The following is a 27,000-nucleotide window of genomic DNA, read 5'->3' on the forward strand; positions in this document are numbered from 1 at the left end:
TAGGTCTTCTGCCCAATTTTTGATTGGGTTGTTTGGTTTTTGGATATTGAGCTACATAAGCTGTTTATATATTTTGGAGATTAATCCTTTGTCCCTTAGTTTGTTTGCAAATATTTTCTCCCATTCTGAGAGTTGTCTTTTCATCTTGTTTATAGTTTCCTTTGCTGTGGAAAAGCTTCTAAGTTTCATTAGGTTCCATTTGTTTATTTTTGTTTTTATTTCCATTACTCTAGGAGGTGGGTCAAAAAAGATCTTGCTGTTATTCATGTCAAACAGTGTTCTTCCTATGCTTTCCTCTAAGAGTTTTATAGTGTAGAGTCTTACATTTAGGTCTTTAATCCATTTTGAGTTTATTTTTGTGTATGGTGTTAGGGAGTGTTCTAATTTCACTCTTTTACATGTAGCTGTCCAGTTTTCCCAGCAACACTTATTGAAGAGACTGCCTTTTCTCCATTGTATATCCTTGCCTCCTTTGTCATAGATTAGTTGACCATAGGTTCGTGGGTTTATCTCTGGGCTTTCTGTCTTGTTCCACTGATCTATGTTTCTGTTTTTGTGCCAGTACCATATTGTCTTGATTACTGTAGCTTTGTAGTATAGTCTAAAGTCAGGGAGTCTGATTCCTCCTGCTCCATTTTTTTCCCTCAAGACTGCTTTGGCTATTCGGTGTCTTTTGTGTCTCCATACAAACTTTAAGATTTTTTGTTCTAGTTCCATAAAAAATGCCATTGGTAATTTGATAGGGATTGCATTGAATCTGTAGATTGCCTTGGGTAGTATAGTCATTTTCACAGTATTGATTCTTCTAATCCAAGGACATGGTATATCTCTCCATCTGTTGGTATCATCTTTAATTTCTTTCATCAGTGTCTTACAGTTTTCTGCATACAGGTCTTTTGTCTCCCTAGGTAGGTTTATTCCTAGGTATTTTATTCTTTTTGTTGCAGTGGTAAATGGGAGTGTTTCCTTAATTTATCTTTCAGATTTTTCACCATTAGTGTATAGGAATGCAAGAGATTTCTATGCATTAATTTTGTATCCTGCAGCATTATGTGGTTTTTCTCTTTATCAGTTATTTTCATCAGGTGAAATATTTGAAGAGTCATTTTCTTCATTCTCAATCCTTAAAAATACAAATATTGCTATTATAATTAATTTTTCCATATGTTGAAATATCAAGAAGTCAGTAGGATTATTAAACACTTCCTTTATATTTCTGTGTGGTATTAATTATAGTTTGACTATTTCTCCAAAAACTAAAAATTAGGTGCTGGTTCTGTGGTTTTACAAAAAATATTTTATAACTATATGTTGTAATTACTTAAAGCCAATTTTATCTTTTTATTTTTATTTATTTATTTATTTATTTATTTGTGCCGGGTCTTAATTGCAGCTCACCGGCTCCTTAGTTGTAGCATGTGAACTCTTAGTTGCGGCATGCTTGTGGGATCTAGTTCCCTGACCAGGGATCGACCCGGGCCCCCTGCGTTGGGAGCATGGAGTCTTATCCACTGCGCCACCACGGAAGTCCCAATTTTATCTTTTTAAAACCAGCCATTGGATTTCATGGTACCTAGTTTAAGATAGTAATTGGATTTCCTGGTATTCTTGTAGTTTGAGATAATAATTGACAGCTTGTTTAAGGGAATCAGCTCTGGGTAGTGAGCTGTGGTTTTACTGAAAAATATTATTTCCATTTATTGTTTCTGTAGTATGAAATGGAGTTTATAAATTGTGTATTTCGAATGGTACCACGTATCATATTAAAAGGTAAATTAAAACTCGTCTTATAGTTAAAATACTTTTACATATAGCATAAATGGATATTCCCGTTTCTCTGTGTTTAAAATAGAGGAAGATTTGTGAGTAAGTACCCATAACATGGGCATGAGAAATCTTATTTGTTCCCCATAGTTTAAATTTAAATTTTTTCCTCTGGCCATAGGACAGTGTGTGTGTGTGTGTGTGTGTGTGTGTGTGTGTGTGTGTGCGCGCGTGTGTGTTGAAAAACATAACATTAGATCTACCCTCTTAATAAATGTTTAAGCGTAAAGTGCAGTATTGTTAACAATAAGCTTAATGTTGTACAGAAGATCCCCAACATGATTGAAATTCTAGCCCTACTGAATAGCAGCTCCTCATTCACGCTGCACCCACTACCCCCCGCACCCCCTGCCCAGCTCCTAGAAACCACCGTTCTACTTTCTGTTTCCATGAGTTTGACTACTTTAGGTACCTCATAAGTGGAATCATATAGTACTTATCCTTCTGTGACTGGCTTATTTCACTCAGCATAATATCCTCAAGGTTCATCCATGTTGTTACATATGCCAAGATTTCCTTCTTTTTTATGGTTGAATAATGTTCCATTATATATATAAGTACAAACACCACATTTTCTTTGTCCATTCCTGCATCTCTTGGCCATTGTGAATAATGCTGCAGTGAACATAAGAGTGCAAATATATCTTTGAAATCCTGATTTTAATTCTTTTGGTTAAATACCCAGAAGTGGTATTGCTGGATTATATGATGGTTCAATTTTTAATTTTTTGAGTAGCCTCCATTCTGTTTTCCATTGCAGCTGCATCATTTTACATTTCCACCAAGAGTATACAAGTGGTCCAATTTCTTCACATCCTTTTCAACCCTTGTTATTTTCTATATTTTTTTTATAGTGGCCATCCTAAGAGGTGTGAGTTGATACCTCATTGTGGCTTTGCTTTGCATTTCCCTTCTGATTAGTGTTGTTGAACAACTTTTCATATACCTGTGGGCCATTTGTAACGTCTTCTTTGGAGAATTGTCTATTCAAGCCCTTTGATTTTTTAATCAGGGTTTGGTTTTTTGGTGGTGTTTTGTTTGTTTTGGGGTTTGTTTGTTTGTTTGTTTTTCGCTATTGAGTTGTAGGAGTTACTTATATAGTTTGGATATTAATCTCTTATCAGATATATAGTTTGCAAATATTTTCTCTTATTTTTTAGGTTGCCTTTTTGCTCTGCAACAGCTTTCTAGATTAATGTAGTCCCACTTGTCTATTTTTGCTTTTGTTCCTTGTTCTTTTCATATCATATCCAAGAAATTATTGCTAAGACCAGTGTTAGAGATGTTCCCCCCCATGTTTTCTTTTAGGAGTTTTATTGTTTCTGGTCTTGGGTTTAAGTCTTTAATCCATTTTGAGTTGATGTTTGTGTATGGTGTAAGAGGTGGGTCCAGTTTCATTTTCCTGCCTGTGGATATCCATTGTTCCCATCACCAGTTGTGGAAGAGACTATTCTTTCCCCATGCTGTAGTCTTGGCACCTTTGTTGAAAATCCGTTAACCATATGTGTGTGGGTTTATTTCTGGGCTCTCCATTCTGTTCCATTGGTCTATATGTCTGTCTTTATGCCAGTACCATAAGGTTTTGATTACTGTAACTTTGTAATATGCTTTGAAATCAAGAAGTGTGAGGCCTCCAGTTTTGTTCTTCTTTCTCAAGATTGTTTTGGATATTCAGGAACCTTTGTGGTGGTTCCATGTGACTTTTAGGGTTGTTTTCCTATTTCTGTAAAAAATACCATTGAGATTTTTAGAGGGATTACATTGAATCTGTAGATCACTTTGGGTAGTATGGACACTTTAACAATATTAAGTCTTCTAATCCATGAATATGGGGTATCTTTCCATTTATTTATTTTTAATTTATTTCATCAGGATTTTGTAATTTTAAGTGTACAGGTCTTTCCTAAGTATTTTATTCTTCTTTTATGAGATTGTAATTGAGGTTTTCTTAATTTCCTTTTCTGATTATTCATTGCTTATGTATATAAACACAACTGATTTTTATATGTTGATTTTGTATCCTGCAACTTTGCTGAATTCATTTATTCTAACAGTTTTCTTGTGGAATTATTAGGATTTTCTACATGTAAGGTCATAACATCTGAAAGCAAGAGATAATTTTACTTCTTCCTTTCCGACTTGCATGATTTTTGTTTCTTTTCCTTGTCTCTCTGGCCACAGGACATTTAACATGATCCACAATAGACAAAGAATCAAGAAGATGAGAATTCTTCTGGGTATATCAATTCTTAAATAAGAGCTACTTAATTTAAAATAATACCTATTACAAAACTGTTCCCTCATGTTTATTTTTCCCAGATGAATTTAATTATATTTTTTTATGTTCAAAAATGATTCAGTTGGTATTTTGATTGGAATTACATTAATTCAGAGATTAATTCATGAGACAATTGCCATCTTTACCATAGTAAATTCTTCTGTTCACAAGTGAAGTGTCTTTCCTTTTTTTTTTTCAGGTCTTTTAACTCCCAAAATACTTATAAATAAAGTATTTTATTAAAATGTGGCCTACACATTTTAAAGCTTCTCCTTAGATACACAATTTAATTTGATGTATGTATTCTCATTTGTTAACTTGAGGATTTTTTTTTGTTTCTGGTCATTTTTTTCAGCTGATTTTTGTTTGCTTGCTTTCTAGGAACACAATCATATATATTGCAAATAGTGAGAATTTTGTATTTCTACTGTTCATACCACCTTATTTTTTTCACTTGTGGGTTTCAATTGCTTCATACTTCTGGAATAATTCATTAACTCCTTCAGATTAAGTGCCCCTATTATGTGTTGGGAGACAGTGAATAAATAAACATATAGTATATTAGATGTGATAAGTGCAGTGGAGAAAAATAAAGCAGAGTAAGGGTGTTGTGGAGTTGTTGTGGGTTTCAGTTTTATGTAGGGATATCAGAGATGGTCTCATCTTAAAGGCAACGGTTGAGTAGAGCCCTGGAGGAAGTGAGAAAGCAAGGCAGCTGGGTGGAAAAGAACACTGCAGGTAGCTGAATAGAAAGTGTAAAGGTTCTGAGTCAGGAGCTGTGTATGATATTCAAGGAAGAGCAAGGAGGCCAGTGTGGATGAAGCAGAGTAAGAGGGAGAAGAGTAGGAGAAACGATGTAGGAGTACAAATAACAAATCATACTGGGTGATAATAATAGAGGTAATAGTTATTAAACATTATGTTTGAGGCCTTGTTCTATGTACTTAACAAGTATTCTTTCATTTAATCCTTACAATAACCTTAAGAGGGAGACGCTGTTATCTCTGTTTCATAATGAGGAACCTGAACTCAGAGAGAGAGAATATGAATACGAATGAATTTGCCCAAGATCATACAACCAGAAAGTTGTGAAACCAAGTTTCATAGTTCAATATATTTATTTTTTGGCCGCACCACGCAGCATGAGGCATCTTAGTTCACCGACCAAGGATCTAACCAGGGCCCCCTGCAGTGGAAGCTTGGAGTCCTAACCACTGGACTGCCAGGGAAGTCCCCATAGTTAAATATTCTGATTCCAAAATATATGTCCTTAAACATGACACTGTGCTAGACATGGTGAGTCCAGCAGCAAAGTATAGATTTAATGTTATAGAAATGAGGGAGTTATCCATTTCAGTGAATGACAACTCCATCTTTCCAGTTGCTCAGACCATAAATTTGAAAGTCATATTTAACTCATCTCATTTTCCCGTACTCCACCCCCAACCAGACTGAACCGGTTAGCTCTGTCTTCAAAATAGATCCAGTTGCTGATCACATTTTGTCATCATCATTGCTCCCACCCTGGTGCAAGCCACTGCACATCTCCAGGGATTAATACACAATCTTCTAGGGACTTCCTTGGTGGTCCAGTGGTTGGGACTCTGCGCTTCCACTGCAGGGGGCACGGGTTCGATCCCTGGTTGAGGAACTAAGATCCTGCAAGCTGAGCAGCGGGGCCAAAATAATCTTCTAAATGATTTCCCTGCTTCCACCGTTGCTCTACCCAGCAGTCAGAGTGATACTTTTAAATCAGATTAGCATGTCAGGTCTTTGCTGAAAGCATTTCAACAGATTCCTGTCTCAGGGTAAAAGCCAAAGTGCTCATATATGATGTGCCCCCTCTTCGTCCTCATCTTCTACACTCTCTCCCAGCTCACTCCGCTGCAGTCACAGCAGCCTGCTCACTGTTCCTAGAAAAAGCTGAGCAGCTTGAGCCTTTTCAGTGGCTCCCTTCCCTCATTTGTATCTTCAGTCAAATCTCATCTTCCTCACCTGCTCTCTTTAGCCATTCCTACTAAATCCCTATTCCCTCCTGAGCTTCATTTTTCACCTTAGTACTCAACACCTTCTGATGTGCTATACAATTTTACTGATTTATTTTGTCTATTGCCTGTCTACTTACATTAGAATATAAGCTCTGAAAAAGTCAGGGATTTTTGTTTGTATTATTTTTTACTGATGCAGTCCCATTGCTGGCACATAATTGTTCAGTAACGATCTGTTGAATAAATTTTAAAAAAAGATAAAGAAAGAAGGGAGTTATTTAAGGTTTGACTTTAAGCTGTTATAGTTATGACTGTGCACATTTTATGTCTCCTGTAAGTTTCTTAAAGTCAAGGAAAGTCTTGTTCATTTCTGGAACTCTACTCATGGTCTCCAGTACGTTCTCTTTTATATCATATTAGCTGCTCAGTGTATGGTGGTTGTTGAATGTCTTCTCAGCAGGGAACGTCCTAAGAATAACTATTCATCTTTACCCAAATGAAAGCATTAGATATTTTCACAAATAATATATATACACAAATACACACTCACACACATATTTCTTTACATACTTACATGCTAAAAGGTAAATCAGATCTATAACAAGTTAGCTTCCTTTACACTCTTTAAAAATTATAATTAAAAGTATTTTCAATTCTAATCTCTATTGTTAGTTACCATGTAAATTAACTTTTGATACTGCAAAGAATTATTTCATTATCATGACACTTGTCAAGACACTTCTGGAAAACCATGGCAGCTTCTGAGAGTCATGAACATGTTAATCATTTAGAAGAGAGATATAAAGATGACTAAAGGGACATAAAAAAACAAAGAATTGAAATAAGAAACAACAAACAAAAGGTAATTGACGGTGACATGTAAACTTGTTTCCTTCATAGGGGAAAGAACTACAGAAACAGAAGATACACAGTTTACAAATAGACCAAGAGTTGGTTTCCTAAAGACTTGTCTGTTGTTTCACCTCCCAATACAGATAATCCTTACGTTTCCCCTGTTTGTTTTTCATATAACCTCTACTTCCACTCAGTGTGCAGATACACATCAGTTGCTTTCATTACAATTACTCGGACTTAGATACATAAACTGTTAAAAAGCACAAAATGGTAACGCTACCTCCCAGCCAGTAGTTCTGTTTCAACAGCTTTACCATATTTATCTAACAAGAGTGATTGTGTAATTATTTGCTTTATTGAATTTTTTGCTTATTTTTAAAAAATGTGAGTGGATAGTTTATTGTCAACGTGCTTATGTTAATGATAAGAAGAGTAGGTCTTATAAACTTAATACAGTTGATGCCAGTGAAAATAATTAGGCATACCAAAAAGGCAGTTAGTTGGTTATCAGTTTGATCTAAGATTATGTATTATTTCGTCAAAAAAAAAGTAAATAACTGTATGAAATGTTGGAAATACCGTGATTGTCAGTTTGTATCTAAAAAGGCAAGAGGGCCTCCCCAGTCGCGCAGCGGTTAAGAATCCACCTGCCAGGTGGACATGGGTTCAAGACCCGGTCCAGGAAGATCCCACATGCCACAGAGCAACTAAGCCCAGGCGTCACAACTACTGAGCCTGTGCTCTAGAGCCCATGAGCCACAACTACTGAGTCCACGAGCCACAAGTACTGAAGCCCACACACCTAGAGCCTGTGCTCCACAACAAGAGAAGCCACCCCAATGAGAAGCCCGTGCACCGCAACAAAGAGTAGCCCCTGCTTGCCGCAACTAGAGAAAGCCTGCGTGCAGCAATGAAGACCCAATGCAGCCAAAACTAATAATAAATAAATAAATAAACAAACAAACAAGGCAAGGAAGTATTAGGGAGTCTATGTTTTATTGTAGTTTTCAGGGAGAGACCCACCCCCATAACATTCAAGTGTCCTTTTGCTCTCACATATTTGACTAAATATAGCTTTTTACAGGAAAGCATTGTATTAAAAAATAAATTGTATAAAAAATAAAAGCAAATAGAAATGCCTATGATCTTGTTCATTATATCTGTGCTCTATTAGAGGGACAGAGTCTCGTGTTTGTTAACCCACTAAAACATTTGTGAAGCCCCTCCTACGGTTTGGACAACCTTTTTCGTAAATGGATGGTAATTATATCAGTTTAGGATAATGCTAACTACTGTAATAACTAAGCTAGATCATAATATAATTTTATTTCAAGTTTATGCAATAGTTTAGAGCAGATGTTCAAGTTGTTGGATGACTTTCTTTCTTTGGGTGACTCAGGGACCCAGACTTGCATTTTCTGGGACCTCACAGTGTCATGTAGCCTGCTAATGGGAAAAGAAAGAGTAGGAAAATGACACATTATTTTTGCTCGCATTCCATTGGCAAGAACTGTTCTCTTTGGCACGTCATGTTGACTGGGAAATGTCTTTTGATGGGATAATTGCCTCCCACCAGTAACTTCCACATTATGGAAGGGAGAGCACAGATTATTTGTGAATGGCTAGCCAGCTCTGCCAAAGTGATAATGTTGATAGTAATCACGTATTAGTTTCCTGTGGCTATGTTAACAAGGTCTACAAACTTGGTGACTTGAAACAGCACAAATTTATTCTCTTAAAGTTCTGGAATCTAGAAGTCCAAAGTGTGTTTCACTGGGTCAAGATCAAAGTCTTAGCAGGGCTGCCTTCCTCTGAATACTCTAAGGGAGAATCCATTTCCTTGCCTTTTCCAGCTTCTAGAGCTGCATTCCTTGCATTCGTTCATTCTTGGCCTCTTCCTCCATCCTCAAGGCCAGCAACATAGCATCTTGCTCCTTGCCTTCTTATAGTCAAGTCTCCCTCTGCCTCTTCTTATAAGGACACTTGTGATTACATTAAGGGCCCACCCAGATAATTCACGATAAACTCCCCATCACAAGATCCTTAACTTAATCATACTTGCACGCCCCTTTTTGCCATGTATGGTAACATTCACAGGTTTCAGAGGTTAGGACCTGGCCATCTTTGGGGCCATTATTCGGCCTACTACAGATAGTTAACATTTATTGAACACGTAGTATTGTGTCATGTTTATTCTGAGAACTTTGCATGTGTAAATCTGTATTTTTCTGCCTGTCTACTTGATTTATTCATGATCTGCTCTACTTGTAGGCTTGCTTATTTTTCTCAATTAGGTTTTGTTTTTATTTTTGCCATCCTTTGGAAGATGTATTCTTCATTTTAATGTCAAAAATTTTACCGAAAATTCATAATCTCTCAGAATTGGAAAGAATTTTTCAAAATTATCTAACCATCCCATTGGGGGGGCTATTAATTTATCCTTTAGAATGTATTTCTCTTGAACTTTGAAGAAAGTCCTTTAACTCTGTTAGGCTCCTTTGGATTAATTAATGTATTAAACTGCTTTCTTTTTTCCTACCCAAATCTACCTTTTTTCAGTTACCTTTAAAAATCAAATTGTGGAATTTTTCTTTGGATTTTTTCCCCACAAAAATACTGAATTTAATTTGGCCATTGTCATAATCACGTGGGGATGACTTAATAGGACAAAAAGGATGCACTTTGTATCAACAACATTTCCTGGGAAAGACATGGTTGAAGGCTTAAAAAGCCATTCATAGATTTTAGTGAAACCACAGGAGTAGCAAACAAACAATTGTATAAAACATGCTAATAACTGGATGAAATTAAACCCAAAGCAGATGCTCCTGATTTAGAGTCATCATGTAGTAGAATTATGTGCTATGATTATGATTATGCTCTTATTATGATTCATTCAGGTAACAACTTCATTGATTGCATATTAGGTGCTAGGGATACAGAAATGATGAAGGTATCATTCCTGTCCTAGATGCTGTAACATTCCAGTGAGGACATAGACATGAAGACATTGATGCAGTGATGCTTACAGGTATAATAGAAACCACAGCTCAAGGTGGCTTAAACAGTACAAGGAGTTTATTGGTCATGAACAGGTATATCTGAAAATTACCAGGCAGATGAGGCTTCCTGTAGTAGCTCAATTACACTGGTCATGTGCCTTCCTTCTTCCCCCCTTTTCGTGTTTCTTCTCAGTGTTTTCTGCAGGTCAGTGTTATTCTAAAGCTGGCTGCCTTGGAGGTTGTGTGACGACTAACAGCTTCAGGGCTGCTCCTAGAAAGAGAGCTGCTGTCCTCTAACTATTAAACTAGTCCTAGAGTTCAGGCTGACTGTATCAACTTTGATCTCATGTAACCCAGTCACTGAATTGGGGAAAAGTATAATCGAAAGGCAGGTGAAAAGCAAAATTTAGAACTTTCAAAGTATTTCATATATCCCTGAAAATTGGAGTTCATCTCATTATGGCCTTATTATGTTTATCTTGGATTTTTCTTAATATACTGAATCAGAAATTCTTACTGGTGGGAAGTAAACCCAGAAGATCCTAGTTCAGTGATTTTCTTTTGAGATTTTGAAGGCATAAAAATTTTCTATTCTCCCTTTGGAAAACTTTGATTTTGTACCCATTTCATTGCAGAAATTACGAATCTGACATACTGTATCTTCTCTACTACTTCTTCCCTTGTCACTGGGGCAGTAAGGTTGGTTTTGATATTGAGTTCAGATGGTTCATGGTTAGGCTACTTTCAAGCCTGTTACATTTACAGTAGGAAAATGCCAGGCCAGAAGTGTCAAGGGCTTGCCATAACAACCTCATATTTACAATTTAAACTTTAGTTTGGGAAACCTATTTTTGATTCTGCCACTAATATACATTTAATCAGGCTATTCATAGTATATAATGCTTGAAAAACTGAGTTAGTCATACAAAGCTGCTTTGATTTCAATGTAAGCACTTCCGCGTGTTCTCTTTCTGCTTAGTCTCTGGTTTACCACATTTGCATTCATGGCAGTTCTGTCTCTCTCCATGACAAATGTTCATTCAGGAACCAGGAACATGTGTGACACTGTTACAGGACTGCCAGATCTTATTTTGAAGAATTTGGGCAGGGAGGGAGTAGAAGGAGAGAGATACTTGCTGATAGTCTGACCAGACTTAAATACAATCCCATTCTACATCCCAGCACAGCTGGAGCAAGGCACTTGAATACAGGATAAGCCTGTGGCAGGGGTGGTGGTGCGGGGGGGGGGGGGGGGGGGGGGGGCTTCTGGTAAACCAGTACTGCTAGAGTAAGGCCTCTCAGCTCTACCAAAAGAGCTGTGGAGGTACCTTTGATAGTCTCAGTGTATAAGGGTTCCTGCCCTAACTTAAAAAAGAATTGCTTCCTTGTGCAAAATTATATTAAATGTTGGGACTTCCCTGGTGGCGCAGTGGTTAAGAATCCGCCTGCCAATGCAGGGAACACGGGTTCACGGAGCAACTAAGCCCGTGTGCCACAACTACTGAGCCTGCGCTCTAGAGCCCGCGTGCCACAACTACTGAAGCCCACGTGCCTAGAGCTCATGCTCCGCATCAAGAGAAGCCACCACAGGAGAAGCCCGCACACTGCAACGAAGAGTTGCCCCTGCTTGCCACAAGTAGAGAAAGCCCACACGCAGCAACGAAGACCCAACGCAGCCAAAAATAAATAAATAAATAAAATTATATTGAATGTTATTTGCTAAGAAAGGGAAAACATAATGTATTTCTAGTGAATTATATGATGGCATAATTGTAATAATAGCAAATGCTTATCTAGTGCTTACTCTGTGTCAGATACTGTTCTAAGCATTTTACATACATTAGCCCACCTAACCCTTACAATAGCCATATAAGATAGATTATTATTAGTTTTATCCCTATTTTACAGAGGAAGAAATTGGCACAGAGAGGTCAAGTAACTTGCCCAAGTTCACACAGCTTAGTAAGGGACAGAGTTGGGATTTGAATCCAACATAGTCTGGGACCAGAGTTCATACTTTTTAATCATTGTACTTTACTTTCTGTCAAGATAGGACTGAAATTGTCATTAAAAATAATATCAATAACATTTTTTATGTTTTGAAAGAAATCGACATTTTGAAATTTACCTACTAAATATTCAACTTGCTTATTTTTTATTCTAGGAGAAGACTTTGCAGTTGTGCAGCAAGAAATTATTATGATGAAAGACTGTAAGCACCCAAATATTGTTGCTTATTTTGGAAGCTATCTCAGGTACATTGTTTGTTTCCCTTATGAAAAGCAGTAATGATTTCCATCACCTAATACATTTAACAAAATAAAGTTAGCTCTAATACCAAGTTTTGTAGTTTTCTTCATGCTTTGAAAATAAGATATCTTCATATGAATGGAATTTTTATTTATGACCTCTTTATGTTAATTCTGTACCCCATACCATAGTCCATGATTTGTCTGTTATACTCTTGGGAATTCTGGGTGTAGTTTCAGTGAGGAAGCTGGCAAGTAAAAACTGACCTTTATGGTTAGTCTTCCTGTGGTAGACAAGAGATCTAAATACGCCATTCTGTTGCCCCTTTCTTCTAGTCTTGGGTGAATTTACAAAGTATATCTGTTGTTTTTATTAGAACCTTTAGAACGTTTTTTTTTCTTTTGTGCTTCTAGCCTCAAAGTATTGCATCATCCCTTCCCTTCATTTTATCCAGAGGACTAGGAATTATAATTATTTTACTAACTTCTTATTTTCCCAGGTCCTAAAGTGAACTTAGAAGGACTGAATTTGCCGCCCCTTGTTTTGGTTTGGCAGGACCAAGCCAGGTTCCCCAGGTCATATTCCATAGGGGATGACCTCAAGGCCAGATCTTGCGTTTCCATTCACTTCTGTATGCAGTTGAGTTGAGCACTGTGACCTAGTTGTTTCCAAGGTTCCTTCCAAAGGGGAAGGATTAGAGAATGTTTTCTTAGGTATTTAAAAAACTCTTCTGTTTGGTTCCCATATACTGTAGGGTAAGAATAAGGATGTATCTTATTACAGCTCCCATTCTGTCTGTGAGCCAAGTACAAAACACTTCTTTTCTGATGCAGGCACAGCATATGGAAAAGACGGGGCACTTCTGCCCTCTCTTCCTTCCAGCTTGTGAAAGGCCAGGCGGACCAGCTCTTCTTGATTCTAACCGCTCTTGGATAGCTTTGATTGTCCACCTTCATCGAGGTCAAAGGGTGGGTTTAATGGGACTTTAGTTCACGTAGGGACAGGTGCTACCCCGAGGTCAGTGGCTGTTAAACATTTTGAATGGGTTCTTTAACAGCCAGTTTAAAACTGTTTTAATGGTGGGTGGTTCAGACAACAACCTAACAACAGTTTCTGCATCAGTTTTTATCTTATGGACAGACCCAGCACAGGCAGTTACTCCATCAGCTCAAAGAAGTCCCTTACAATCATTTAAGCTCATGATACAAATAACTGATTTCTGCCAACACATGTAAATTGTCACTTCAAAACAATTTGTTTCACTGTTATTGGTCCTAACAAAATGATCCTACTTAGACTCATTTGGGAGAAGCATTACAAAGTTTTCTTCCCCCAAGAGCAAACAGATCTTTTTTTAAGAGTTTTTGTGTTTCCCCAGGGACATTGAACTGAGAATTTCTCAAACATGTTCTGAGTCTTCCAGAAATATGGGACCATCCAAAGCCTAACCTGTTATTCCAGGAGATCCCCACCCACTTACATGGCAACCTTGGTGTGGTGAAATGAGCATGATCTTTTTGCCACAGAGACAGTAGTATAGTTGGTAGTTTAGAGCTTGAGTTCTGGAGTCAGGTTGGTTGGGTTGGTTGAGTCCTGACTCCATCACTTACTAACTTTGTGACTTATGGCAAATTACTTAACCACTCTGTGCCTCCATTTCCTCATCTATAAAATAAGGATAATAATAATAGATACATGATGTGATAACTACAAGGGTAGTTGGTAAGTATAAGTAAAGTGTTAAGAACAATGGTTAGAGCATATAATAAATGCTCAATAAATGTTAACTTGTATTGCTACTACTATTGCTATGATTACTATTACTGTTAACTGTTTTTTAAATACCGTCAGGTTAGTGCCTAATTTGATCTTTTCAACAACGCTCTTAGGAATATTACTCTATGGTAAATATTATTTCCATTTTACAAATAAGGTGTTTGAGAGTTTCACATCGAGTATTTAGTTCACAGTCTCATTTCAAGTTATTGACAGAGGAGGGTCCTAGTTCTTTCTGTGGTATTGTGCTTATGGATCACATGACTTTTGACTTGGCCTTTCTACTTCCTTGCCAAAAAAGCTGACCAAATAAACTTCCAGTACTTCACACCCACCCACCCCACCCCTCAAAATTCAAAAAGTAACATTAAGCTAAACTGGACATTTGACTTTCTGGGTTACTTAGGCAAGAGCCTTCCCACACAGGTTAGGCAGCAAAACGTTTGATCTTGTTACCGGAATACAGAATTCCTTCTGGGTTTGTATTCATTTTTGTTGAGACTTGGGGCAAAATAGCACAACTCTGTAGTAACACACTCTTTAACCTTAACCATGAGACATGCTACAAGAGAGCCAATTTGAGGTTATGCCTAACAACAATTGTACTTACTTTTAGATATCAGGAACCATGTATTCTGACTGTATTTTGAATATCCTTTTTTTTACAAGTAAACCTTTTAAATTGAAGCATAGTATACATACAGAACAGTGTGCAAGTTTCTGTTTTGTGTGTAACTCGATGGATTTTTTTTAGAGGATACTTTTATTTTAATCTAAGTATAAGGATACAGAGAGCAAAACTGCCCAGAAACCGTCGTGAAACAGACAAAATTAGGGTCATTCTTTTTTTTTTTTTAAATAAAGAGTGTTCATTTGGAGTTGTATGATCTGATATAGGAAAACTGATTTAAACATATAATTTTATTCTGTAACGTATAGTTGATGAAAGTGATACAAAAGCAATTGGTAGTATAATGTGGAACAGCGATTAATCCTCTCTTTCTTTAGCTCTTTTCTTCTATAGAAATTCTTCCCTGCTTCACTAATTAAAGTCTAGACTCAGGCAAATTTGGACTATGGGATAATGATTAGCCTTGTGGGGTGTTAGAGCTAGAAGGGACCAAGAGGTCTTGTCACTTAGCCCACTTTTTTTTTTTTTTTGCTGATAGAAGAGAGACTGCTGGATAAATGACTTCTTTAGGTTATCCAGCTACTCATTGTTGGTGCTGGGATTTAAACCTGGCTCTGCAGGTACCTAGCCAGCAGTCTTTTTGGTGTACATATTACTTAGTCCGGAAATGGCAGATTTAGTCTCAGAGGGAACATGGTTTCTTGGCTTCTTTCTCATTACTGAATGAGTTTTCAGAAGGCAATGAGCTTGTTTGTTTGAACTTGATACAAACCCCCTAAAATATATACTGTTCTTATTGACCTTCTTCCTTCTATCTTGTTGCATTATAGCCTATTATAACAAATTTGGACCAAAAAATTGAGTAAACTGAAGTAACGTGGTTTGACCATTAATAAATTTCCCCTCCAGGAAATCAGACTTAACCCTATGAATTTACTGAATAGATGACCAGCAAATAATTAAGTTCAGAAGCGTATTTTATAACAGGGTTATAGTGAGCTATGCTCACTTCCCAAAGGAATATTGAGACTGAGCTCCTGTAAGAAAGAGAAGCCTGATACTCTTGATGGGGCCGTCCTTACTTGCTCTTCAACATCATTAAAAGCCTGTGTTTATTAAGTGCCTAATTACACATACTGTACAACAAGAACTGGATAGAGAAAACTTTTCTCTGAAAGTTTAGAATTTAAAGTAAATAGACCTGGTGTGGTAAATATTTTTATCTGTGTATTTCTGTGTGTATATTTACAAAACAACAGATTTAAATCACCATAGACCTATTCTTTATTCTCAGTAGAGCTAAACGATTGCTTCTTTTAAGCAAAGAATGATCTTAACTTCAGATTCTTCTAAGCATTCCTTCGCCCAGCATATCCTTTAAGAATAAATTAAGAAAATTGGAACATTCCTTTCTAGTCTGAACTCATAATGCTCAGCTTTGACGAACAGCAAATGATCCTCAAAAGATGAGCTGTCAGAAGGTCAGATCCATGCACCGAAAACACTTTTATTTAGATCAGATATTTTAAACCTTTGAAATCCAGAGTAGTAGTTTAGATGAACATGATTTAACTCATAGTAATAATATATTTATGAATCATCACCACTTACAAAGTGTGTTTACATTATTTCTTAGGATGTCTAGAGTGCTGTATTGATTTCTGGAGATGTTAAGATAGATAAAACAGTCCTTGCCTTTAAGGAGCTTACTACTGAATAGAAAAAATAGACATGAGCAAATAATTGCAATGCTAGGGTGCAGTAATCATTTTGACGTAAGATATAAAGTGATAAAGATGTGGTAGAATATCTGATTTTGTCAAAGGGAATCAGAGAGAGCTCTTTGAATGATGTTATTCCCAAATACTGGGTGTTAGAGGATTAGTATGCATTTACTGTGGTGTGTATATGTATGTAGAAAATTGTAATTTCTGACAAAGGAAATGGATGCATGAAAAAATCATGAAGTGTTCAGGAGATAGCAAATAATCTCATATTACAGTTTAAGGGGAAAGGGTGTAGTTCAGCAGGTTAAGGCTGTGGAGATTTAGGCAAAAAAGAAACCTTTTATGCCTTAATTAGGACCTATATGTATTGAGCATACTTGTTGGAAGGTTTTAACACAGAGGTAGTATATTCTATGGGGGAATGGACTTGGGGTGTAGGGTATTGAGACAAGGAGTCAGTTAATTTTATACGGTACATTTATTACAGTAATCCAAGAAAGAGATGGTAGTCCCCTGAGTTATATAGAAACTGGAAGAAATTTTTTTTCTAGAGCCAGAGACAGGACTTGCCAGGACTTGTAGTCCCTTGAGTTATATAGAAACTGGAAGAAATTTTTTTTCTAGAGCCAGAGACAGGACTTGCCAGGGAAACCACAGAATCTTAACTGAAAATGCGTTTTTGAATGCTCACACTATGAAAATAAAGTAAATTAAGTCACTTTAGTTTATACCCAGCTACTGTCTTTTTTTAAAAAAGGAAACTTAATCTTGGAATATGTTAGATTTACATAAAAGTTGCAAAGATAGTACAAAGAGTTCTCGCAGCTTTCCCTGGTGTTAACATCTTACATAACCCTGGGACATTTGTCAAAACTAAGAAATTAACACTGGTACAATATGTTAGCTAAACTAAGATACTGCATTTGGATTTTACCAGTTTTTCACTAATGGTCCTCTTTAAGAAATTTGGTGGAACTACCTTATGAGATACTTCTTTATACCAGTATTGCTGGGGTATTTCTACGGAACATCTGTTCAGAGGGATGCTGATATGTGAAAAAATGGGTCTATGGAAAAAATAATTGGGGGATGTAGCGAACTAAACAAAATTAGAGAAGTTGTATTTCTTCTTTCTCTTCTTCATTTTCCCTCTGCCCTCTGCTCTGTTATCTTTTCCCCTTCTTCCTCTTCTCCATTCTCCCCTTCCCAACATTCCATCCCCTTTCTTCCCCTCTTTCTAATCTTCCTCCTCCTTTTCCCACCTTTTCTTCCCTCTCCACACCTCCTCCTTCCCTTTCTCCTTCTATTCTGTGCCCCACTCCCCCCCCCCCCACAGGATTTCTCAGAGACCTTAAAATACCAGTGGCGTTGTTAATTTCCAAGAGAAGAGAAGACTGTAGTATATGACATTTCTAAAACTGATTTAACTGTGCAGTGGTTTCTTTTGGGGAACATACTTCACATAGGACTGCTGTCCAGTGACCCGTTCTTTGTCAAATATTATGCCAAACTGGGAGTGTTAAGTACAATTATAGAGAAATAGGTCACCTTGTATCCTCTGAATACATAGCTACCCCTCATTGTTAAAGGGGAAGAAGGTGGATGGGTTACGTATAACTTTTTGGAATGCGGTCGTTTTTGCCTATTTGTTTAAAAATGAACCACAACATTTTAATTCAGCACACATTAACATGAGCTATCCTAAACTAAAACATCTAGCAGTTATTAAACTTTTCGTTTTTCACATTGACAGTTGAGGTTACAGTTGAATTATTTTGCTGAATGTGATGGAGTAGCCATTGGCAAGTGCTTTGGTCAACAAGATAGCCTACAGTAAAGTACAGGGTACAGCAGTGTGGGGCATGACTAGGCATCCTGTCCCGGGAGAGTGACTGGTCTGCTAGTTTCTAGCAGACGTTTGAGAGCTGTTTATCCTTGGTGATCATGCTCATATTTTATTTTTCTTTTTAAATCATGTTATATTTGGGCAAAATACATAAATAATTATACTTAGTTCAGTGTGGGAAGATTAAAAGGTGTGTTTTAGAAATGATAACCTCTTTAATTTAATGAAATAGTTATTAGAATGTTAGTTCCTATATGCTCTAGTAAACATTGAACTAGAAGATGAAAATAGTGAACTTTTCCCCCCTCTACTTATTTTTTTATTCCTTGTCATATAGAAAGATAATTTTACAGAATAAGAAAGAAGAATTATAAGGATTTGTTGAGCCAGAGAATTAATAGTGATATATTGTATATTTACCTCAGTGATTAATTTTATTTTAGTTCAGATACCCAGGGACAAAGATTTTGTAATTTATTGGCCTGCATCAAATGGACTGATCTGATTCAAGTCCTTTCCCGTTAGGCAGATGGCTTGGTGAGTGACCAAAAGCAAATGCAGATTTACCATCACAAGAGAGACATTCTTAGAACAGATGGAAGTCATTTTTCTAATAGACTCTAAATATTCAGGCGTTTTTGATAATAGCAGACTTAACTAAATAGAATGTTGTAAAGGTAAAGTGTTTTAGGCATCTTAAAAGGTAAAGTATTAAATATATAATTATGATTTTTTTTTCTCAGTCTGTAAGTTGGAAAGTCATTTTACATAGAGTGAACAGAAAATTGTGTTTTTAAGCAAGGTGGGAAAGGGAGTAGACCAGCTTCAAGTAGAGGATGGTATAATATTGAAATATGTAAGAAAGCAGAGAACTCATTTCCTGCATCCATTTTCTTTACAAGGAGAATTGTTTTCAAACTGGAAAGGGTAGGAAAATAATGCTTAATAAAAGCATTATTAAGAAGGAATTGAAGTACAGATAGGTGACTAGATAATTATAGAGCACCAGACACTTTAAATGAATGTAAGCCTTTTAGATTTATATAAATTATATCTCATTACTATACTGAAAATATAGCAGACATGATTGTCATCCACTGTCGGTGAGTGTCTTGACAAATAGGAGGGGTGTCAAAAGATTAGTGATCAGCATTGACCAATTTGCAAAGGAAAGGAAAAGGTGATTTCTAGAAAATACAGACTGTTAAACTTGATGTCAGTCATCTGTCCCCAGCAAACATCTAAGATAAATTATTAATCACATAATTAGTGAGCGCTTATAGGAAGGAAGTGGTGATTAGCATTACTTTAGTAAGAAGTTATGTCAAATCAATCCCATCTCTCTTCTATTTTTTTTCTTAAAAAAAAGAAAAAGGCAAGTTTACTTAATTACACTTTCACTGAGTTCCAGGAGCAGTTTAAGGTGCCTCACATAAATAAAACACAACAAGACAAAATACAACAAAAGGAGTAGAAAACAACTTACGTTCATTGGGCGTATAGTCCAGGTCCTTTACTAAGCAGTTTACTTATCCTGAGCAGACCCCAAAACAATTCAGCCAGTTTCTGTGAGATGTGAGAAGTCCCTGCTGCCTGTTGCTTAAGCCCTTGAGGCAGGAATTTTATATGAAAGTTTCATGTGCAGCAGATGTGAAAATATTTTAGAGCAGTAGTTCTCAAGCACTTTGGTCTTAGAACCCCTTTTATTTTACACTCTTAAAAATGATTGAGTACCCCCAAAGAGCTTTGGTTTGTGTGGGTTATATCTATTGATATTTACTATATTAGATATTAAAATTGAGAAACATTTGAAACAAGAATACATAAGCACATATTCCAGTAACTGTCAGAGGGATGACATCATCATCACACTTCCTGCTCCTGTAGTGTCTGGAAAACTCCACTGTATTTTCAAGACAGAGTGCAAAGGGCAAATAATTTTTAGTGTTGTTATGAAAATGAGTTTGACTTTGCTGACCCCCTGAAAGGATCTCCAGGACTCTCAGAGGCCTCCAGACCGCACTTTGAGAATCACTGTTCTAGAGGAAGGACTCAGTCTAGAGAGATCAGGCTATGAAATCCTGCATTACACATATTAAATTGGAGTCTAAGCATCATTTCAAAGAATATTGGTTGATAGACTTGCCAGTTTTATACCTCAGTTTAAGCAGAGGCACAGAGAGGTGCCAAATGGTCATTCTGAGCAGTCTACGTAGTTAGAGTGCCATTCATGTCACCAGTGGAAAAGTTACTCCTAATGCTCCTTAAGCTCATTAGTAAACTCAGTAGTGCAGGTCCACATAGTTTATACGCAAAGCTCTTGCTCCTGATTAGGGGCTTTCTAACCAACGACTTCTGGAGCGTGGGGTAGGAGGGGTGTATTTACACTTAGAAATAGTGTCACAATAGTGTCTCCAATTATTTTAAGTAAAATAATTGGAGAGCTAATAAGATGCATGTGAAAACTTCTTTTTTTTTCCTTTTAAGGATGAAATTTAACAAATAAGGACAAGGTCCTGTGCATAGTTTCAGTGAACCAGATATACAAATAGGGAGCTAGAAAGGAAACTCATCTGACCACTTCTATGTAAAAAAAGATCTAGAGGTTTTAGTTAACTTCAAACTGCAAACCAGCAGTTGAATGCAGTTGCTAAGAAGCTGAAGTTAATAAGAAATAGAAGTGTTCATATAAAGGACATAATTATTTGATTCTCAGGGGGATTTAGATTTCTCCCTGTGTAACAGTCACCAGTCATAAATGCCTTCATCGTTTCGGATGAGACCATGCATCTGCCAGCCCCCAGGCATCCATTCTGTGAGTTATTCAAACCAGGCCACTGGGCAACTAGGTCATACTTTACCGTCAGCAGTCATGACTCAGTTTCACTGGTATGTGGACCACCTGTGAATTTGAGGTCCTGATTTCTTTCTCTGGGCTTCACTATCTTCAGCTTTGCCTCTAAAATCATGGTACTTTTTACTCTGTACTCTTTTAAGTTTGCTGACCTTCACACTGACAGGTTGTGTTCCCTTGATATATGGTGCATGGTCCATCACACCCAACCAAGTCAGCTCACCTCTCAGGTCTGCTTAATCACACCACCACTGCCATATGTGGTCCAATCCTGATAACAGCTCCACTTGTTAATGCACTGTTCATGCAGTATTCAGACTAGTACTTGATTCTGGGTGCCACATTTTAAGAGACATTGACAAACTAGAGACTATCCAGATGAAAGTAACTAAACGGAGGAATATACAAACCAACCACTGTTTTACAGTATGACCTCAGCCTATTCTAGCTTCACTTCCTGCCATTCTCTCTTCAGGTAACCTGAGTTCAACTCACACTAAATCACCCACAGTCTCTAAAATGTGTCATCAAATTTTCATTCTTTTGCACAGGCCCTTTCCCTGTCTCTTAGTGGTGAATTCCGACTTTAACTTCAAGACCCAACTCAAATGTTATTTCCTCCCTTAAAATTTCCATTGACTCTCCTAATTATTTTTACCTCTGGGTTCTCACAGAACTTTATACATGCCTGAATTGTGCATTAATCAAACTATAATACAGTCCAAGGGTCAGCAAACCTTTTCTGTAAATGACCATATAGTAAATATTTTAGGCTTTGTGGACTTCGTATGTTTCTCTCTGTCACAGTTGCTCACCTCTGCTGTTTTAGTACAAAAACAGCCATAGATAATATGTAAATGAATGAGTGTGACTGTATTCCAACATACCTTCACATGGACACTAAAATTTGAATTTCACAGAATTGTCACATGTCAAGAAATAATATTCTTCTTTTGAAACCTCCCCCCCAACCGTTTAAAAATATGAAAACCATTCATAGTCCCTGGGCTATACAAAATCAGGCAGCAGGCTAGATTTGGCCCACTGGCCATAATTTGCTGATCCTGGTACTAATCGATTTGTTTATTATTTCAATTACTCATGCATTCATTAATTTATGAAAAAGGTATTCATTTACTGGTATCCTTCTAGGCACTGTGAATGCAGTGGTAAGAGACACCAACATATTATTAAGGCAGAATCTTTCTTCCGTGTTAGACTGAGCTTGCTGAGTTCAGAGACTTTCTATTCCATCTCTGCCCCCCAAGAATAGTACATTTCCTGTTACATTTTGAGATGAAGTAATGAATGATTCAACAAAGGAATAAGAGATTATGGCTTTGCTAATTATTTCTCCTGTGACTATGTGGTTATGCTGTCTTATAATGTGAATGTGAAAGAGAAATGCTACTAAAGACAAGTGAGTGATAAATTTTTAACAAAGGTTATTTTGGAAAGATCTTTGTTGAGTCTAGATATGAGGGTAAAGTTTACATTTTGTCTGTTTTGTCAATGAGAAGAGCCATCAAAGTGATACACTTTGAGATGTATTGGCTATTCTCTGATGAATCTTCTCTATGTAATTTTTGGTATGAACCTTTTAATTAACATTTAACTTTTATAATGCAGTCATAGGGTAGATGGATAAACTGTGAGGGAGGGGACTTTTTAACTAAAGGGACATTTTCTCTCATTTGGATGTGCCAAATGACATCTTTACATCCTACAAATCGTGTATTTTAAGGATTAAAACCTTGGGTTGAGTTACAGCAACACATTATGTTAAGTAATTCGTTTACTCATAGATATTAGCTTTTCTCTTAGCACATTGCATTTATGTGGTTTTTCAAGGTATTGGCGTACGACCTTAAAATACTTGTTACTTCAAATAACTTTAATCATGAAAATGTGATAATGCTTATTTTCTTTTTATAGGCGAGATAAACTTTGGATTTGCATGGAGTTTTGTGGAGGTGGTTCTTTACAGGATATTTATCATGGTAAGACCGAAGTATATGTGAAAGAGATTAAGTAGAAATTCTTAAAATACAGTTATTTACTATGTTAAACATTAATGTTGTTTTGAGGAAAGTGTGTTTTATCATTATGCTATTTGGATACATAAGGAAATTTAAGATATATACAGACGAAAAAAAAAAAAGATATATACAGACGAAAGGAGCATTCACTTTATAAGTTGAGAAATTACACACAGTTGAATTATTTGCTAATTCTAAAGAAGGTATATTATATATAGTCAGTTCAGTTGGAATAGGAAACAGGAAAGGATAGATTTTCTGGAACTGTTTTAGAAGGCTTAATGAAGAAAGTGGGCTTTAAATTGGTCTTTAAAAGATAGGTAAACCATGGATACAAAGAAGAGACACAAGTGTACTCCAGCAGCACAGTGATGTGAAGGTGTGACATGTTAGATCACTCTCACTGGTCTGTCTGGGGTGTATTTGGAGAGTGTGGTCAGATCTAGAGAGCCTTGAAAGCCAGAAGGAGGGACTTGCCTGGTGGTCCAGTGGTTAAGACTCCACACTTCCACTGCAAGGGGCACAGGTTGGATCCATGGTTGGGGAACTAGGATACTGCATGCCGTGCCACATGGCCAAAAGAAAGCCAGAAGGAAAAACATGGGAACATTTCTGCTTCATGAAAAGTTATTTCTGAGACTTCCCTGGTGGCACAGTGGTTAAGAATCCACCTGCCATTGCAGGGGACATGGGTTTGAGCCCTGGTCTGGGAAGATCCCATATGCTGCAGAGCACCTAACCCAGGTGCCACAACTACTGAGCCCACGTGCCACAACTATTGAAGCCCACATACCTAGAGCCCATGCTCTGCAACAAGGTAAGCCACCGCAGTGAGAAGCCCATGCACCGCAACAAAGAGTAAGCCCCGCTCGCCACAACTAGAGAAAGCCCACACACAGCCACAAAGACTCAAAACAGGCAAAAAATAAATAAGTAAATAAAATAAAACAATTTTTCAAATGTATTATTAAAAAAAAAAAAATTGAAGGGCAGACAGCAGAAGCAAGAAGAACTACAGTCCTGCAGCCTGTGGAACAAAAACCACAATCACAGACAAAATTAAAAGGCAGAGGATTATGTCCCAGATGAAGGAACAATATAAAACCCCAGAAAAACAATTAAATGAAGTGGAGATAGGCAACCTTCCAGAAAAAGAATTCAGAATAATGACAGTGAAGACGATTCAGGACCTCAGAAAAAGAATGAAGGCAAAGATCGAGAAGATGCAAGAAATGTTTAACAAACCCTAGAAGAATTAAAGAACAGACAGAAATGAACAATAAAACAACTGAAATGAAAAATACACTAGAAGAAATCAATAGGAGAATAACTCAGGCAGAAGAACGGATAAGTGACCTGGAAGACAGAATGGTGGAAATCAACCGCAGAACAGAATAAAGAAAAAAGAATGATAAGAAATGAAGACAGCCTAAGAGACCTCTGAGGCAACATTAAATGCACCAACAATCACATTATAGGGGTCCCAGAAGGAGAAGAGAGAGAGAAAGGACCTGAGAAAATATTTCAAAAGGTTATAGTCAGAAACTTCTCTAGCATGGGAAAGGAAATAGCCACCCAAGCCCAGGAAGCACAGAGAGTCCCAGACAGGATAAGCCCAAGGAGAAACACACAGAGACACATTGTAATCAAATTGACAAAAATTAAAGACAAAAATTATTAAAAGCAACAAGGGAAAAACGACAAATAACATACAAGGGAACTCCCATAAGGTTAACAGCTGATTTCTCAGCAGAAACTCCACAAGCCAGAAGGGAGTGGCATGATATATTTAAAGTGATAAAAGTGAAGAACCTACAAGCAAGAATACTCTACCCAGCAAGGTTCTCATTCAGATTTGATAGAGAAATCAGAAGCTTTACAAACAAGAAAAAGCTAAGAGAAGTCAGTGTCACCAAACCAGCTCTACACGAAATCCTAAAGGAACTTCTCTAAGTGGGAAACACAAGAGAAGAAAAGGACCTACGAAAACAAACCCAAGGGCTTCCCTGGTGGCACAGTGGTTGAGAGTCCGCCTGCCGATGCAGGGAACATGGGTTTGTGCCCCGGTCTGGGAGGATCCCACATGCTACGGAGCGGCTGGGCCCGTGAGCCATGGCTGCTGAGCCTGCGCGTCCGGAGCTTGTGCTCCACAATGGGAGAGGCCACAACAGTGAGAGGCCCGCATACCACAAAAAAAAAAAACAACAATTAAGGAAAAGGTAATAGGAACATACATATTGATAATTACCTTAAATGTGAATGGATTAAATGCTCCAACCAAAAGACACAGGCTCGCTGAATGGATAAAAAAATAAGACCTGTATATATGCTGTCTAAAAGAGACCCACTAAAGACTTAGGGACACATACAGACTGGAAGTGAGGGGATGGAAAAACATATTCCATGCAAGTGGAAATCAAAAGAAAGCCAGAGTAGCAATACTCATATCTGATAAAACAGACTTTAAAATAGAGAATATTACAAGAGACAAGGAAGGACACTCCATAATGATCAAGGGATCAATCCAAGAAGAAGATACAACAATTATAAATATATGTGCACCCAACATAGGAGCACCTCAATACATAAGGCAAATGCTAACAGCTATAAAAGAGGAAATTGATAGTAACACAGTAATAGTGGAGGACTTAACACCTCACTTACACCAATGGACAGATCATCCAGACAGAAAGTTAATAAGGAAACACAAGCTTTAAATGACACAGTAGACCAGATTTAATTGATATTTATAGGACATTCCATCCCAAAACAGCAGATTACACTTTCTTCTCAAGTGCATATGGAACATTCTCCCGGATAGATCACATCTTAGGTTGCAAATCCAGCCTCAGTAAATTTAAGAAAATTGAAATCATATCAAGCATCTTTTCCAACCACAACACTATGAGATTAAAAGTCAATTACAGGGAAAAAAAACCGTAAAAAACACAAACACATGGAGGCTAAACAATACACTACTAAATAACCAGGAGATCACTGAGGAAATCAAACAATACCTAGAGACAAATGACAATGAAAACACGACGATCCAAAACCTATGGGATGAAGCAAAAGCAGTTCTAAGAGGGAAGTTTATAGCAGTACAATCCACCTCAAGAAAAAAGAAAAATCTCAAACAGTCTAACCTTACACCTAAAGGAGCTAGAGAAAGAAGAACAAACAAAACCCAAAGTTAGTAGAAGGAAGGAAATCATAATTATCAGAGTAGAAATAAATGAAATAGAAACAAAACAGTAGCAAAGAAATGAAACTAAAACCTGGTTCTTTGAGAAGATAATCAAAATTGATAAACTTTAGCCAGACTCATCAAGAAAAAGAGGGAGAGGAATCAAATCAATAAAATTAGAAATGAAAAAGGAGAAGTTACAAGAGACCCCACAGAAATACAAAGCATCGTTAAGAGACTACTACAAGCAACTCTATGCCAATAAAATGGACAACCTGGAAGAAAGGGACAAACTCTTAGAAAAGCACAACCTTCCAAGACTGAACCAGGAATAAATAGAAAATATAAACAGACCAATCTCAAGCACTGAAATTGAAACTGTGATTAAAAATCTTACAAGAAACTAAAGTCCAGGACCAGATGGCTTCAGAGGTGAATTCTTTCAAACATTTAGAGAAGAGCTAACACCCATCCTTCTCGAACTCTTTCAAAATATTGCAGAGGAAGGAACACTCCCAAACTCATTCTACAAGGCCACCATCAGTCTGATACTAAAACCAGACAAAGATACTACAAAAAAGAGAAAATTACAGACCAGTATCACTGATGAATATAGATGCAAAAATCCTCAACATAGTACTAGCAAACAAAATCCAACAACACATTAAAAGGATCATACACCATGATCAAGTGGGATTTATCCCAGGGATGCAAGGTTTCTTCAATATACACAAATCAATCAA

The 27,000-nt window shown here is 37.1% G+C and overlaps 1 protein-coding gene across 4 annotated transcripts in view; it reads left to right on the forward strand.

Moving 5' to 3' along the window:
* MAP4K3 (mitogen-activated protein kinase kinase kinase kinase 3) overlaps positions 1-27,000 on the forward strand; it is a 192,847-nt gene that overhangs the window by 82,687 nt on the left and 83,160 nt on the right. For 3 of the 4 annotated variants that reach the window (XR_009521463.1, XM_060026758.1, XM_060026759.1), the window contains exons 3-4: positions 12,112-12,202; positions 22,967-23,031. Coding sequence is in view for 3 of the 4 variants with exons in the window: in XM_060026758.1 (XP_059882741.1) it covers positions 12,112-12,202; positions 22,967-23,031 (156 nt within the window). In the remaining variant the exon portion in view is untranslated. Of the gene's footprint in view, positions 1-12,111; positions 12,203-22,966; positions 23,032-27,000 lie in introns of those variants that run through there. The other variant, XM_060026760.1, reaches the window with a different exon arrangement.

Source organism: Delphinus delphis, chromosome 12 (assembly GCF_949987515.2).
Source record: "Delphinus delphis chromosome 12, mDelDel1.2, whole genome shotgun sequence".
In the NCBI taxonomy this organism is placed as follows: domain Eukaryota; kingdom Metazoa; phylum Chordata; class Mammalia; order Artiodactyla; family Delphinidae; genus Delphinus; species Delphinus delphis.